The sequence below is a fragment of the Manacus vitellinus genome, unplaced genomic scaffold (genome assembly GCF_001715985.3).
Source record: "Manacus vitellinus isolate BGI_N305 unplaced genomic scaffold, ASM171598v3 scaffold_0_pilon, whole genome shotgun sequence".
In the NCBI taxonomy this organism is placed as follows: Eukaryota; Metazoa; Chordata; class Aves; order Passeriformes; family Pipridae; genus Manacus; species Manacus vitellinus.
Genome location: NW_021938789.1, coordinates 21,779,195 through 21,795,417, shown reverse-complemented (window position 1 = coordinate 21,795,417; position 16,223 = coordinate 21,779,195). Strand labels below are relative to the sequence as shown.

At 36.4% G+C, this 16,223-nt stretch overlaps 1 protein-coding gene across 1 annotated transcript in view; it reads left to right on the top strand.

Moving 5' to 3' along the window:
* The window catches only part of CHIC2 (cysteine rich hydrophobic domain 2), a 29,765-nt gene extending 16,978 nt beyond the window's left edge, over nucleotides 1-12,787 (top strand). The window contains 3 exon segments of the mRNA XM_029961068.1: nucleotides 2,422-2,478; nucleotides 2,645-2,704; nucleotides 5,607-12,787. Of these exon segments, the coding sequence (XP_029816928.1) occupies nucleotides 2,422-2,478; nucleotides 2,645-2,704; nucleotides 5,607-5,657 (168 nt within the window). The 3' untranslated portion in view covers nucleotides 5,658-12,787.
* The last annotated feature ends 3,436 nt before the right edge of the window (nucleotides 12,788-16,223 follow it).

The window sequence follows — 16,223 nt, the reverse complement described above, 5'->3', positions numbered from 1 at the left end:
GCAGAAATATTTTACAGTCTAATTTTCATTAACATTTCTGTATTGATAATATGATGTGATTTGGGAACTATATCCCAGATTATACTATAGGAAGGATTATATTTAAGGCTCTGGGAAGATAAATAATCATGGTCTTGAGGCTGCATGTATTTTTATTTCATGCTAGTCAAATGATTTTAAACTGTGTTATTTATGTAAACCAATTAATAGTACATAACTACCTATCGATTTCTTATTTATATGTATAATTTGTAATACAGATGTAATTTTATTGGAATTTGAAAAGCTTGGATGTTTTTCACAGTCTTTGGGGCAAACAAATTAAATTGTATAGTGATCTTAATCTATTATTACAAGGTCCTGGAAAGGAAGATTACAAGGTAGATTCAGGTTTTGAATCAGTTTTGCCATTGGTTTAGCAGCGGGTGGGCAGGCAGATGCCTGCTCAGAGTAGAACCTATTGCCATTTTTCACCATTGATAGAGTAGCCTTTCAGAGTCAATGAGCTCTGTCAATGTGAGCTTGTCAAGGCTACAACTTCATAGACCTGAGAGGCGGTTTGAGAGGTCAGCCCTTTTCAGGTTTGCTGTGATGCAAATGAACTTTAATGCTTAAACAACTATTGGAATTTTTATGTCTGCTCCTTGTTCTTTTTTCTTCACAAAGTCATTGACGAGACATTCAGTGCTTTTTAAATTGGAAGTTGCATTGTGCTAAAGACCTAGTACAGATTTACGGAGGGCTGAAAGCAGTTAGATCATGTTCTTTTCATGGTGCGATTAGAATCAAATCGATTTCCCTACAGCCTTCAGCATTCAGATGGCAATTTTAACAAAGCTTGGGGGCTAGACAAGGGACAAAACGACTGAACTGAATGTTAATTACACTCTGCAGCCTTATTTTCTTTTGATTTGGAGCTGACTGGCAACTAAATTAACAAAAGTGTGACCATAACTGCTGCCCTATTTTCATTTAAAAGGAGAGCAGACTCTAAAAGGCTATCTTTACAAAGAAACAAGTGAGGTCTACTGATTATTGTTAAAGGGCACTGTCTTTAAAAACATAATAATAAGAATAACCCCAAAAATACTCAATTTCCAATTGATGTGATAAAATAGTCACTGGCACATCCACCTTCTGATAATTCCCTGACTTGTACTTTTTAAAATAAAACATAATAAAAAGTTCAGTGTAATGAGTACACATAGATAGCAATGATCTAATTTTTAATCATGTGACCACAGTACATACTTAGATGTGTTTCCCCACAACCGCATCAGTATAAAACTAGAGACAAACTGGTGTTTGAAAACACCAGTTAATATTTGAGAGGAAATTAATAAATTTTTGTCTAATTTTTATTTTACTCCTTGTTTCTCATGACAACATTTAGTTTGATTTGTTAAGGTTCATTTACAGTACTAGTATTTTGTAGTAATAACAGCAAGATGCTCTCTCATCCTTTCCCCTCACCCCTCTCCACCTTGTAAGGAAGCTGCAGCTGCACTAAGTTGTATTTGATCCTTGTCATTGCTGCGTCCTTTTGCACCTGCAGCTCTGTTGGTCTCATCTTAACACCTGGCACCATGAATTATCCTCTTTTTATTCACAATCTGTAGCAAATCTCATTTAGAGCTAAGCAATATATATTCTGGCAGTCAAATGACTATAAATGTCAGTATGTGTTTCTCAAATGTAAATATAACTGAATAGTTATACTCAAAATGCTGTGAAACTTTACAGCACAGAATGTCCTTTACTTCTAGCATACATAATCTTAAAAAGCTGCGCAGAACAGCTTTCAGGATTCCCTGTCTGAAGTGTCAAGTGTGGACAGTACTTGCAGTACTGTCAGGCAGTAAACCTTTGCTTTAGAATCCTAAATATTGGGTTTGTTCTTTATAAAAATCACATGAATTTGTGCAATTTACTGTAAATTCTGCATTTGTTTTTACAGTCTCTAAATCTGGATGTAGATGTAACAAATTTCTCGTTTAGAGTATTGTGTGTTTGTATTTGACTTCCAGCACTGCAAAATAGCTTGCAACATTTTTGAGTTTAGCTGCTGACCTTAGTCAGTGCACTTAGACCACTGATACTGAGGGAGCAGTGTTCCTGCTTTTTATACTTGGATCACTTCAAAATTTCTGCGATTTTAAAGTTATAACTGCCATAAGAACCAGACAGCATGTATATCAACAGTTTTTGTTCCAAAGTGGTTGAAAATAATTATGTGACTGTCATAAAAAGTTGTTTCTGTTCTAGATACTATTTAATACTGGAGAAGTTCTGATAGTACTGCAGACCACCCTGTACTCAGTCACTGTCCCGTACCTCTCTCCTTTTCACACAAAAGCAGCTGCAAAACAAAGTTTTTCTAAAACCAGTCAAGAGTAAAATTCTTTCTCATTTGTCTTCCAGACACGAAGATCGATTGAGAAGTTATTAGAATGGGAAAACAATAGGTTATACCACAAGGTGAGTGCCGCAGGGAGCAGCTTCGTACTGTTGGAGTTTGAATTGCACAGTATGGAAACAGATGCTTTTGTTGAACGAAAAATATGAAAGGTGGACAAATGGGCTAGTCTGTGTGCTGCAATAAAATACAGCTCATTTTTCTTCTTTTTCTTTCCTCCTTGTCTAGCTGTGCTTGCATTGGAGACTAAGCAAAAGGAAATGTGAAACGAATAACATGATGGAATATGTAAGTTAAAGGGCTGTTTTGTGAGTTTCTCTATTAAATGATCATTTATTTTGCTTCTGATCTTATTCTTTTCATGATTATTAATCAGTAAAGGTGTCAGGAGCTTAATCGCCTGAGTGCAAGGATTTTCTACGGTTCACAGATGCATGGTTTCATGTGCAGGACTGATTTATAAAGTTATGAAAGACTTGAAAACAAGGCTTCACTGTGTTCTGAAAAATAATAAATTAATTGCCAAGATAAAATAGCTTGAACATGTGCTGATGGAGTGTGAAATTTTAGATGCTGTATAAAGAATAACCACAACTTTGGTTACGCAGCAAGTCAGATATGGCTATTTTATATAATGCTAATCAAGTCTAAAAGTATGGAAGAAGACCTTTCAACTAAGCTGTTGGAGCTTAAGAAACCTTTTTAGATTTTAACTGCCCCTTACCTCAACTATCTTAAAAGCATCTTTATCTCCAATTGGTGTCACTAAAATATTTTTAAGTCAGTCTCTGGAGTTTTAATTCAGCCTTTGGCTGAGACTCCATAAACCCTTCTTGGAAATACACAGTGAGAAGTTATATGTGGTTTAAAATGACTGATGTCCAGTATGGGATTTCAGTTTGTTTAGCTTGCAACTTTCTTGTTCTTTTTTTAGGTGCTTTTCTTATTTTCATTTTCAGAATGTCTTGGAAGTACATAGGATAGGATGAAATTAAGCTGCTAAAATATGAGAAACATCAGAATTTCCGTAATTTCTTTTAATGCTTTAGGAACTGGGCGATAGGAAGGTTAACTTTTTAAAAATTAAGATTAGTTTTTGAGAAATATCTACTGTGTTAGTTGTAATTGATTTGTGATCTTCCATTACACAGTACTCCATCTATTCTTTGAAATAACAAAGCTATAATGCATATTAAAACTTCAAACTTTATTAAACAGTTCAAAATTATATTAAAATTATCTTTATGTTTTAGTCTTCCCCTTTTTCCTGTTTCTGCATTAGGTCTTATTTCTAGCCTGAAATATAAGATCTTAAACATGTTTTTTTTCAGAATGACTCTATTCAGTTCTCTGAATAAGTACATTTTTTAACATCTATTCTACCAAATTTTTTGGGTTAGATGCCTGAGTGTGATTGAAAACAGAATAAATCAAATTTCAGAAAGTAGACTTAAGCTTTACCTAAGTGGTTCTTATTTTCCTGAAAACTTTGTTTTTCCACAGGAAACACTGTCAAAGCCAGTGGTTTCAGATTCAATTGAAAAAAACACAATGCAAGTTTGTAAATACTGTGGCCCACCAGTGTTTACAGATGAATATTCATTTTATTAAATATAATTTATAATCAGTTGACCTGTTTACATTAATAGTATATATGCATGCACATACAGTTTTATGAGATAAAGGTCAAAGATTTTATTTTCATATGTGAAACATCTGGTATTATCTCTGGATATACTTAGTGAGAAAATTTTTACAAAACCTCACTGTACTGTTTTCTCATTTTCAGTGAACTGATTTGCTAGTCTCTTTAAAAACTGCCCTAATTGTGTTCATGATTTAATTTTAAATAATAAATACTTATCCTCAATTCTTTTTCAAAACAGATGATTGAAATTAGATTCTTTCACCCAAAACTTGGTGCTCTGCTGAATTTGAAATTTTCACTGTTGTAAATGCTAAATTAAATAAATAATTCTAGAAATTAAGAAAGACAAGATAATCTTACATCTTTGGCATAAACAGAGTGTTCCAGCTTAACTTCTTGCTCCCTTCTTGAAACTTTGCCTGAATATCAGAAGCCCTGGTATCTCTGCAGAATCCAGTGGTTGACTAACGTCACTGATCAATAGATTTTGAGCAGTTTGCATCACTTCTGAAAATAAGTCCCTTCTGAATCTCTCAAAAAATAAATTTGTACACCTGATTTCAGTATACATTACTTCTAATGTGTTTGCCTTAGAAATAAAATCAGAGACTCATTTATTTGCTGATGTTTGGTACACTATCAGAGATAGTGTATACTTGCTAAGCAGCTAAGTGGTGTTCTTCTTTATAATCAAAAATATTCAGAAATAATTTTTAACTTTTATAAAGGTGAGTCCCCCTTACAAGTAAATAAAATCCTTAGTTATGTTACTAGATGCATTTATTTCTTTATGAATCAGATCATGCTGCTGTGTTATGACTCTCTCTCTGAAGAAAGAAGATGCACAAGTGAACATTTTCTTTAAGCTTCCTATTTAAAGGAGGATAAATACTTGGATTGTGTTCTGGAGCAGACCCTATTATGTACTTAGCTCAGAAACACATAGTTTTAATTTGAATCAAGACCATGAGAATAATCATGCAAAAGCATTACTCAAGTTCTTGACTAATCACATTTGTAGATATGGGAACTTTGCAAAAGTTGGTACACTTTTCTATACAGGTATTAAACTATTAACATGATTTAGAATCCTGTATTAAGTGGAAATAATTCTGAAGTAAATGGAATTGCCTGTGTAATTGAAAATTAACTTTTTATGCATTGTGCCTTCTGGATTTTTTTTTATTTTTTTCAAATGAATGCATTTATCTCTTTCATAATTTTTTCCCAATAAAGGAAACGAATTATGTTAAGGAATTTTTGTGTAGTAGCTTACTTCAGTTCATTTTCGTATGTTACGTGTCAGTAGGCAAGCTTATTCAATTGAATTTGATTCTTTAAGAGTTTGGAGTTTCTACTGATGACCCCAAAACAATTAACATGCATGACTTTTCTAATGGTCTCCTACTTAAGACAAGCTCTGTGATCTTTGATTTTTGTCACAACTTGATATACTAAAAAAAAAAGGAATATGAATTATTATTGTGATAAATAATAGGATTGCTGCCATCTTTAATATGTATTTGTTTTCTTTTTATACAGGTCATCCTTATAGAATTTTTACCAAAGACACCAATTTTTCGACCAGATTAGCATTTGATTTATTTATAGAGACTTATTCAAGTATGTTGTCTTTCCAATGGTGCCTTGCTTGGTGCTCTCCTGGTAGTGACATAGCATTGGTTCTACAGAGTCTTGTGGTGTTTTCATTCTTTTTTTTTTGTTTCATTGGTTGTTTTTTTGGTTTTGTTTTTTTTATAAGAACATGTTCTAAGTGCATTTAGTCAAACTCTGCTGATTTCACACAGGTGTTAATTACTACTTAAGTTATTTTTACTTTTGCTACTTCTGTTTATTAACGTATCTTGATTTTCAAAGAGTCTTTTATATGTGTGCGCGCGCGTGTGTACATATATATATATTACCATAAATACACAGCTGAAAATTATATACAAGTGAACAGGTATTTTTTTATCCCAATATGACACAACTGATTGACTGTACATTGTGTAGGTCCTTTGAGTTATTCATTTACATGCTGAAGTTCCTTCTAAGATATTCCTAAACTTCTGTCAGTGACTAGTCAATTGTAAATATTTTTATTTCTTCTTGGGATATTGACTAGTCTCTTCCAGCGAAAGGAGATAAAGTTCTTTTTGAAACTGGTTTTTGGAACCCAAATGCCATTGCATTAGTAGAAATCTCTGTGCTTTTCATGAAGAAGTCCTGTCAGCTGGTTCTGAAAAAGTTCGGCTTTGAAAGTTAAAAAGAAGCAGCAAAATGGAATTATTTTGCTTGGATTAGAAGACTCACTGAGAGAATTGCATGCATCTGGTTAGTAGAACTCAAGATCACAAAGATATATTAGTATTGCATTTTATACTGTACGTGTTTTAATTCAGTCTAATGCCATGTATCAGCTTTATTCCTACTGTTTACCAGAACCTGTACACAGGGGTGCAGAAGGACTTGTTTTACTAAAACTTATTGTCCAAGAGGACCTTTCAGGGTTTTTTTCGTTTATTTTAAAACTACATAAGCAGAAAAAGTTATTGAAGTATTCTTGAACAGTAGAGTTCCAGATGCAAAGGCCATTTAATAATCAAAGCAGGGTACACTGGGCAACAGCGGGATTTTAAATGTGTTAGACAGTTATTTATTACACCCTTTTCTTTTGCTCATTTTGGTTTACAAAGCTTATTTTCTGTGCAAGTATAAGACTTTTTTTAACTGGATATATGATGTATGCTTGGGTCAGGCTGGTTGTGTTTTGTTTCTTATGCTTATACTTTAGTTGTTCATATCTTCACAAAAGGTTTTGGTTTTTTTAATTGCAACTCTCGTATTTCAGAATTTGCTCTAGATACATAAAATTACTGTACATGAACGCTGATGTAAGTTAAGAACATGTTCCTTGTACAGTTGTGGTAGCAAGCAATAATGTGAATATATGAAAAAACAGATATACTCTGCTTAATATTTGTATGAATGAAAAGTTGATACCACTACAAGAATAGTCTTCTCTTTTTAATCTTTTAAATACAGGTACCTTGATGCTGTGAACTATTTTTCTATGTCTTCAAGATATTTATTCTCTGTAAAATATTCTCTAGTGAGTATTATATTCCTGAATTGTTCATAGTAGGAGTGGTCTAGAAAGTTTTAAGTTTTCTTAAATCTAAGCCTTCTGTATCTGTTCCCAAAACTCGTCCTTTGCTCAGCTTTCATCTGTGGATTCCTGCTGTTCACTTTGAAAATAGCTCAGCTATGCTTTTCATACGAGCCTACAAGTGTGTTTCTTTGACATGACAGAACATGATTTTTAATTAACAAATCCCAATTTCGTGCTTCCTCGGTCTTCTGGGTGCCACAATGGTCTCTCTCCAAAGTAAATGTTTATAATTTTCTAAAAATCAATTTCAACCTGTTCTTTAATACGAATCTGGGTCTGCAACGCTTCTCCTCTTGCCCAGAAGTATTAATTATAACCTCAAACTAGTTTTTAGCCTGTAAGGGAGGCCAGAAACATAACATTGATGGCAGCTGAGACTGGGGAGATTGGAGGTCCAGAGGAGAGGTTGAAATGGAACAGAGGTCATAACTGGTGATAAATTCTGATGACCAGAAATATATATTGATTTCTTTAAGTGTCGATTTTCAATAAAATGAATATTGAATCATATGAAGTCTAGATTTTATCAAGATTTTCAGTTGACTGTACAGATAATTTGTGTCATGGATGCAGTTTTCCACTGGTGTGGAAACCTATCCTTCCACATAGTGTGAAGGGATAGGTTGGATAGGGCTTGTGATACGTTAATAGTAGCGCCACATTCAATGTGAGCTGTTTGCCTTAGTTTACTACCCAAACTTTCCATGCTACATTCTGTGGCACCACAGATACCTTGCCAGCAGCACCCAAACCCACTGACAGTAAAGCTGCTTTAGGCACAACAAGTGCTGAAACCAGAGCAGTGAATAGAGTGTGGCATATGAGTTTACAAAGAGTATCTCATTAGTAAAGCTTCCACATAAGTGGTAGTGCTGGTTAAGTTCTTACCTACTTTTAGGTGCATCAGCAGTCATGGGCTTGGTTAGCAGGCATTTCTGTGTTTTAACTATGACTTTCTCTTAAAGAACTCTAGTACAGAGGTCCAGAGTAGAGCTCGGAGCAATTAAAAAGTTAAATCCCTTAGTAAGGAGGCCAGACTAATTCCCTCTAAAAGTATTTCCGATATTGTATTAAAACATTGACTCTGACCTAAAATACAATCAGGAAACTTGAGAAACTGCATATACAGAGAGATGAGTTTTATCTCAAAGATGTTTTTCTCCTGAAGAAGTAGTACACTCACCTAGTAAGAATGTTATAAAACATTCTGATACAATCCTTTTCAATTCATTAATTACAGTTATGGAAATTGAACATGGCAGGAACTTTAGTCACCTGTTTAATGCCTGCGGCAGTTGTCAGGATTTTCCTTTGATGTTGCTTCTGAAATATGAAATCTGTTTACTTTGTGTGCTAGTGAGGAGACATACATTACCTTTTTGTCTATTTGGCAAAGAAAGAAGTTGCATAGTTTGAACAGACCAGAAGCTGTAGTAGGACTTCCAGGACACAGCCTACACTTTGCTAAAATAAATATTACATTGTACTAACTTGTTCAGCTTCTTGCAAGTCAGCAATTCCTACAAATAATCTTATCTATTTGAAATTTCCTTTAACAGTAGGAGTTGATATTAATCATTTAGCAAATGATGTTCATTATGCCTGTTTCACCTTTAGCCTGAAGAACTAATGGTGAAGGCATCAATGACTCCCTGTGAAAGCTAATAATTATTTTTAGATAGAGTGGCCTTTAACTGGTGAATAAAGATTTTTTTTTTCTGTAGTATAATAGAAATAAATTCTTTTTAATCTTTTAGTGATAGATAGAAATAAGTCCTGAGGGAGAAGGTCTTTCTGTCTGACCCTACATAAATAATTCTGTAGAGCTCATCTATTATTAAATAGCTCTGATTTCAAGTTTATACTGGGATTGGCAAATTTTACCAGAAATGAAAATGTTTGTGGAGATAGGCTACAGGAAGTCAAGTAATTTTTTGGTAATAGCTCAGTAAGGGTAATTTTAATAAACTATTTATGCAAATCCAAAATTTCCCAATATCTAAATATCCAAAATGATACTTAAACTGAAGTAGAATAGATTATAAAATCTTCTTACAGTACTTAGATGTAAATTATAATCTCTAAACGAATTTGTTAAATGGTATTTTTTTGTAACTCCCAAGACCATGGTGTTTAAATGCTCTGTCTCTCATATACAGGCTTACTTAAAAGTCGGGTTTAATTTTTTTTTCTAAAAGTCATTATTTAGCCCTGAAGATTGTAGGGAAGAGCTTTAAAATGCAATTTGTAACTGCTTAGAAGCCAGAAGGAAAGGAAAAAGAACTTTTCTTTATTCCTTTCCCTCCACCCCCCACCCCAAAGTCTTAGTTTTAAATTGGTCTCCTTGTTTTGGAGCCCTAGCTTATGGTTTTTGAGCAGCTGGCAATAATGCAAAGTGCCCACCAAAAAAACCCATTTCAATTCTGAACAATTTAAAGAGATCACTTTAATTAAGAGTCAAAAGATATGTTAAGCAAAGAAAATCCCTGGTTCTTTTAAGTTCTCCCAGCACTGCTACTGAGTAATTAAAAGAAGAATCGTGATGACCCTACATTAGGTCAAAATCCAGATGATTTTGTGTAAAGGAAATGCTCCATTAGAGAGGTCTCAGAGCCCCAAATGTCTTGGATTCATAGTAGCAATTTATTAAGGGTAAGTGACGCTGGCTAGTTTTGTATCCGTGACTGAAATAATTTATGTTGCTCTTCAGCAACTTTGTTTACGAAAAGAAAGCATTTCAGAAATAAGATCTGTATTCATCACTGCTAATTTGCTGTAATTTCTGTGCTTTTCCCTAAAGCCACATTGCGTTTCCATCACAAACAGCTACGTGTATGATCGTTATAATGCCTTTAATAGCCATATTGTAGGTAGAAATAATTAACTTCTCAGGGACTAATAGGAAATATGAAAATGGAGTTAATGAGCTGAATGCCTATCTGCATGAAGGCTTACTTTGCAAACATCACTCTAGAAACCTGATTGTAATATGCATGACCATTATGAATGTTATCAATATACAGTTATGAGAGCTTCTTTTACCCTGTATTATTAGGCTGCTGAATGTCAAAGTATGTTGGATAAGGATAAATGAAGGTTTTTCCCTGATTTCGATGGAGTGATTATTTCTAATGGTGCTACCTTCTTAATTCCTGTGTTTATTCTTTGTAAAGTTCTCTTTGAATAGGCTGGGTGAAACAGGGGATACTGACGTAATGAGAAAATAGTGTCGTTCTTCTTAAGGAAGAGAAAAAATTTGAAGGGGAGACGTAGTCTAGAAGCAAAAAAATTTCACTGCTGGAAACATGCATTTATTCTTCATTAGTTACAGATATTCATTTGTGTTGTTTTGTTGGTTACAGAATTTTGCCATTCATTAATTTTTGAACTTTCATCTCTTTGCACACTGATGTTTCAGTCGGTGTGGGCTGAATTAGAGAGTATTTTTTAAAATTTAAAAACATCTGAATCCTTGCATGAAACTTCATTTGCTGACACTTGTGCTGGTGCGTGTATCTCTACCACATGACACCGGGGTAATATATATCCTTTATAAACTACATTTTACTGTTTTCATGGAAGTTGTCCTTTTAAAAAAGAATTCTGCTTTGTTTAGCTCATTAATATTTCATTAAGATTTATTTTCTTGAAAAAGGATTCATAAATGCTTGGCTCCTCAGAATACGACAGACCATTAGGAACAATTTAGTGAGGCAAAAGATGAAACATAGGAATTAGGAGAAGCAACAGCCAAAAGCTTGAGTTTGGAGATTAGGTTTGGAGTTCTCTGAGTACGATGGAAAATAGTTTTGAACTGAATGAATTGGCATTGAATAATGCAAGTTAAGTAAAAGCTAGCAGACCATTTCAGTAATTAGGTAGACTGTGTTAACTTCTATTTTTTTATTTTAATAAGTGTGTTATTAATTTATTTTAGTTATGCTCTAGTCGATAGACAATTCTATTATACAGAATAATAATGCGGAAGGTAAGCTTCTTTTTAAACTCAGTGTCTCTTCATTTGAAATAGCCAGACCAAAACGGAATTGCTGATGAGAGCTGCACAGTAAGTGCAGAACAGGCTTTTCCTAAGCTGGAGCCTGTAATGCATGGCTAATTGTTTCCAAAGAAAATTCTTGACTTGTCCAGACAGCTCCTGTCATGTGACAGTATATCTAAGGCCTACAAGTAGGATCCAGTTAGTACAATTCAAGTTCGTGTGAGTAAGAGAGACTTCTGTAGTTAGTTGTAGCTTTTATGGAGAAGGGAACCATTGACAAATACTCACTTTTCGAAAGCAAATAGTAGATTTTATGATGTTTATTGAAACATACTTTTTTTGTTGCTATTTTCTCCTAATTTATAACTTCTTCATTGAAAGTTACTTTGCCTTGTGTTGAAAACTAGACTTAGTAGTCAGCTGAAGGTTTTTTTTTTGTTACAGTGTTTTACATTTGTGAATCCATTTTTTAAGTCACATTTAGAATTTTTTCAGAAAGTCAGGTATCCTGATGCAATATAATTGATATTTTTAGTGGCTCTATGTTTAAATTGATTTCACTGTACTGATGTAAACATCTAATTCATCCACTCCAAGTGTTTATCTCTGATCCTTTTGTGCTTGCAACAGGCTTCCTGACTTGTTAGGATATGCAGTGTACCTACTGGTTAATATTGTCAATGAACAGTTTGGTTCAGTGAGATAACAAGGAATACAGAGTAGTTCCTGATTTGAAAAGCGTAACTTAGATTCTTGTTTCCATAAAGGATGGAGTATGGCAATCAGAGTAGCAAAGTAATTCCAAACATAAATTTGAAAGAGAATAGTAAGCTGCAAAACGGTGCCTAAATGTTGTGTGCTAAATTAGACCTGTGTAATTCAAGTTGCTTTAAAAAAATTGGCAGAGAATTGCATCAGATTGTGTGCACTTAGGAAAAACCTGTAAAATATATAAAACCGCAATGGTAAATAAGTCAGAAAGGGTGTTGCCTTTCAAGAGGGCAAACTTAAACCCCAGTATTCTGGAGTTAAAAATCCAGTTATGTTAAAAATCCATTTCAGGCAAAAATTATGTAAGCAATAATTTAACCTAGAACTGGATATTAAAGAAGCTGCTATTTACAGAGAGACTTGATGTTAATTTTGCCTGTTGGGCGCATCTCTCCTCTCATAAAGAGTTTAGAAAGATAGGGTTGCTGTGATTTCCACTGTTGTAACATTCCTCTTCAAATATTTTAAGTCTGGGTGAGAGACTGAAAGCTTACAAGACAGTACTGTGTTCACAGGGTGCATTGCTTTGGGAGGAGAAGATAGGAAGAAAAGGACTTTTTTTAAGGCTGCACAATTGTATATATGCGTATTTAAGAGTATTTAACCATGTCTGCTAAATTACTGAAGTTAATCTATTGTTGAATTATAGAATATTATTTAATGCATCAGCGTTGTTTTTTCCTGACTTGACCCAGAATTGGAATGGACTCCAGTATAAATTTTTTTAAAGCATTTCTTAAGTTGTATGTATTATAAACTAATAAAATAATTGTTAATGTATCTACTAAGCCTTGGTGTTTTTCATCTGTGTTGGGAGGGGGAGTGGTAGAGAGTAGAAGAAAAAGACAGAAAAAGCTGAAAAACTCTGGCATATGATTTAACGATCTCCTCTTGTTTCCAGTTGATAGTTTTAGTCTAAATTGGCAGGAGGGGGGAAGAGAGAACAGTTTTGGATAATTTAGGTGACAGTATATGTGACTTCAGGACTGGAGTTACCAAATTACAAGCATTGCTTGCCTTAACTGTTTCAAAATGGTTTTTCATTAAGTTTGCATTTGGAATTCTTCAAGCTTTTCAAGCCCTAATGATAGTCGGATTTATTATATGTACTATCATTCTGGTTGAATGGTGATGTTGAAGCTGTTTGTACACTTATTTATATATACACTAATGCTCTCAAACAAGATATGCTTTTCATCTAATTGAGGCAGACACCACCTGTTCAGAAAGGAATCAATCCCATCAGTGCAATTCACGTATTTTTAAGATGATCGGATATGAAATGCTGGTTAACCTGAACCTTATGAACAAAAACTAACGCTGCACTCTCCACTGTGCTGACGGCGGCCTTGGCTCTCATCAGTCAGCCGCTTTTTCTTGCACGAAACGTTTTACAGCTCTTTGGTTACCCTAGTATGGAAATCTTGACACCTTCTTTATAATGTGTGTGTGCATAATGTCTATAACATGTATGGGGGGGGGGTGTTAGACGTGCACATGTCCCCAAAGTGTGGGTGGGGAGGGGTGCTCCCTCCCGGTGCTGTGAAGCATTCCGGGTGTTGTAATGTGGGCTTGCAAAGCGGTATGATACAATGTTGCTGAGCAGAAAAGCGCACGATAGATTTAATGTAGCCAATTGTGTACTTTTGAAAAAAAGAGTAACTGTTCAGTGTGAGTTAATTTTGGATTTTTTCAGCATCTCTCTTTTAGGCTTTGTGCTGCATTCTTCTGGACAAATGCGTATTCCATGTGGGCCACTGTTCTGCTAAATGCTCTCAGTTCTCCTTTTGCAATCAAGATTATGTTGCTAAGGAGATTTTGCTTTTATTGGTGCCATTGATTTGTGTTAATACGTTTTGAATACCTCTCGGTATTCTTCCGCAGACAAGGCCAAAAGAAAAACTTCCCTGAGTTTCCCGATTTACATCACAAATGGAGCGGTGGTGTAATGAAGCCGATATAAAGTGGGCAGTTGAAAGGGAACCAAAGAAGGGCACTCAAGTGAGAAATGAAGAAATGTGCCGAGAGCGGTCTGCGGGCCGCCTCCGACCCAGCTGCGGGAGCGGGCCGGGCCCGGCGCCGGGGCAGGGGGACAGCCCGCGGCCTCCGGCGCCCGGACCAACCACTCGCAGCGCCCGCCCGCGGATTACGCGTCGCCGGGGGGGGCCCCCAAACGGCCCGGCCCGCCCGGCTCCCGCGCCTGTAAACAGGGGCGCGGGAAGCCGGCGCGGGAGAGCGAGCTCTGTGGAGCTGCGGGAGCGCGGCCTTGGCCTCTGCAGCGCTGCCCTCACCGCCCGCCCCTGCCGTGCCCTCCGGGCCGGGCCCCTCGAGTGGTACCCCGGCTCCCCGCGGCTTTCGGATGGGGCACAAAGAGGCAGAGGGACCCGCTTTATCGAGGCACCGCTGTAGCCAGGCTGTGCTGAGTCTGCGCTCGGCCGCGCTGGCTTTGTGGTGCCCTCGGCGAGGTGGGGCTGTCTAGGCACTGCTTTATCCCTCTGAGCGTGCCTGCCCTTTAAAAACAAACAGACCAACACCACCACTCCAAAAAAGCAACCCCACCAAACAAATAAGCAAAACAAGCCTCAAACTGAACCTAACAGTTTAAAATAAAAGTACTAAAGAAACCCCAACCTCTAACCTTGTGTTCATGATTGCTCCACTGAAGGCAAGCCCCAGGAGGACATCAGGCCTCCTGCCTTCATGGACAAGGAAGGCTCTCCCTTGCTCTCTCTGGCTCTTCCACATTAAAACAATGAGCTCCTAAAAGACTCAAAGACCTGGTACTTCTTTTATGTGAAAAGATTATTCAGAGAACATTCACACCAAAAAGCCAAAGAGCATTCCCATGTTCCAGGGTTTGCTGTCACAGAGATCTGCCTGCGGTGTTCAAAACCCCTGCCCCCTGCTTTGCTTTGGGATGGCACAAAGAGGACCTGTGTCTGTGTCCACAAACAAGGAGCAATGTATGTACTTGCAAAGCACAGGAGTGGTTGCACTGCAGGTATTCAGAGATGAAGACTTCTGTTGTGCAGCCCCCCAGGTGACGTAGGAAGCAGTTGGAGCCCTGTGCCATGTGCTGGTGAATGAGCTGGGATGGTGACTGGTTTCAGGCACCTTGTTTATGTTTTGGTGACCCAAAGTCACAGCATGACATGACTTCTGATCCAAAGGAGCAAATGTGGTTTATATATGGAAGTGCTCTACCTTTTGCATCGGAAGTAGCAGTCTCCTTTATGTTGTATATTGCTTGCTGCAAAAACATCCCATTGCATTTATGTAGGCTCAGCTTGCTTCTTTGCATTGGTCAAGCCAGAGGTCGTTGTTCTTAGGCTATTGATCATATTATATGTAGAATAAACTTTATGTCTTCTACTCTTGCTCTCTGCAATATTAAGACTCTGCCAGAAGGTTGGAAACTCAGGCTTGCTGAAAGGGTGGGAGGAGAAGAAGAACTCAACCTCTTTACTCATTTTTGAGGGGACCTCTGGAGGACTCCATGTTAAGTGACTTTTTCCTATTTGTGCACCTTCGAAGATCTGGATCTTGAGTAATTGTTTAATAAAATGAGAGAAATGCATAAGGATAGCTTATGAATGATGTGAAGATCATTTTAGCAGTGGGTCTTAGGATTTTATGCCATTCTGTTTTAATTTCACAGTTCTAAGTGAAATCCTTCATCGTGTTTCAAGAGAGTGTGCCAAAACACATCTTTTAATTTGTTGTTTCATACATTTTCCAATACACTCTGTGCAAAGGTTCTGGTTTTATATGAGATAATGAGTTTTGAGGTTAATGAGGATAAGGCCCAGCATTCCTACTGTATTGTGTGCCATTAGTATACAGTAGAAATAAATTGAGAAGCAGACACTGTTTTAAAATCCTCTTTCATTTAGGCATTTTGTTTAGCATTCAGAACACAGCCACATTACATGATTAGCTGATTTTAATGACTGTCCTCTAATCAGATAAATGGAAGTACGTGGAAAACCTAAAAAGAGAATATTTGTGGAGACAGTCTGTTTACATTGTTACACCTCAGCTAAGAGGATACTTGGCATGTATGATGCAGCTAAGAGAAGAATGTGGAAGGCCAAAGAAACCTTGAAGACAATTGGATCCAGCCTATTCTTTCTCTCCCCACAATGCAAGCTCTGATGACTTGGTATTTTAATTAATGTCAACCCTTACCATCAGCGCTCATGGGAACAATCATTAA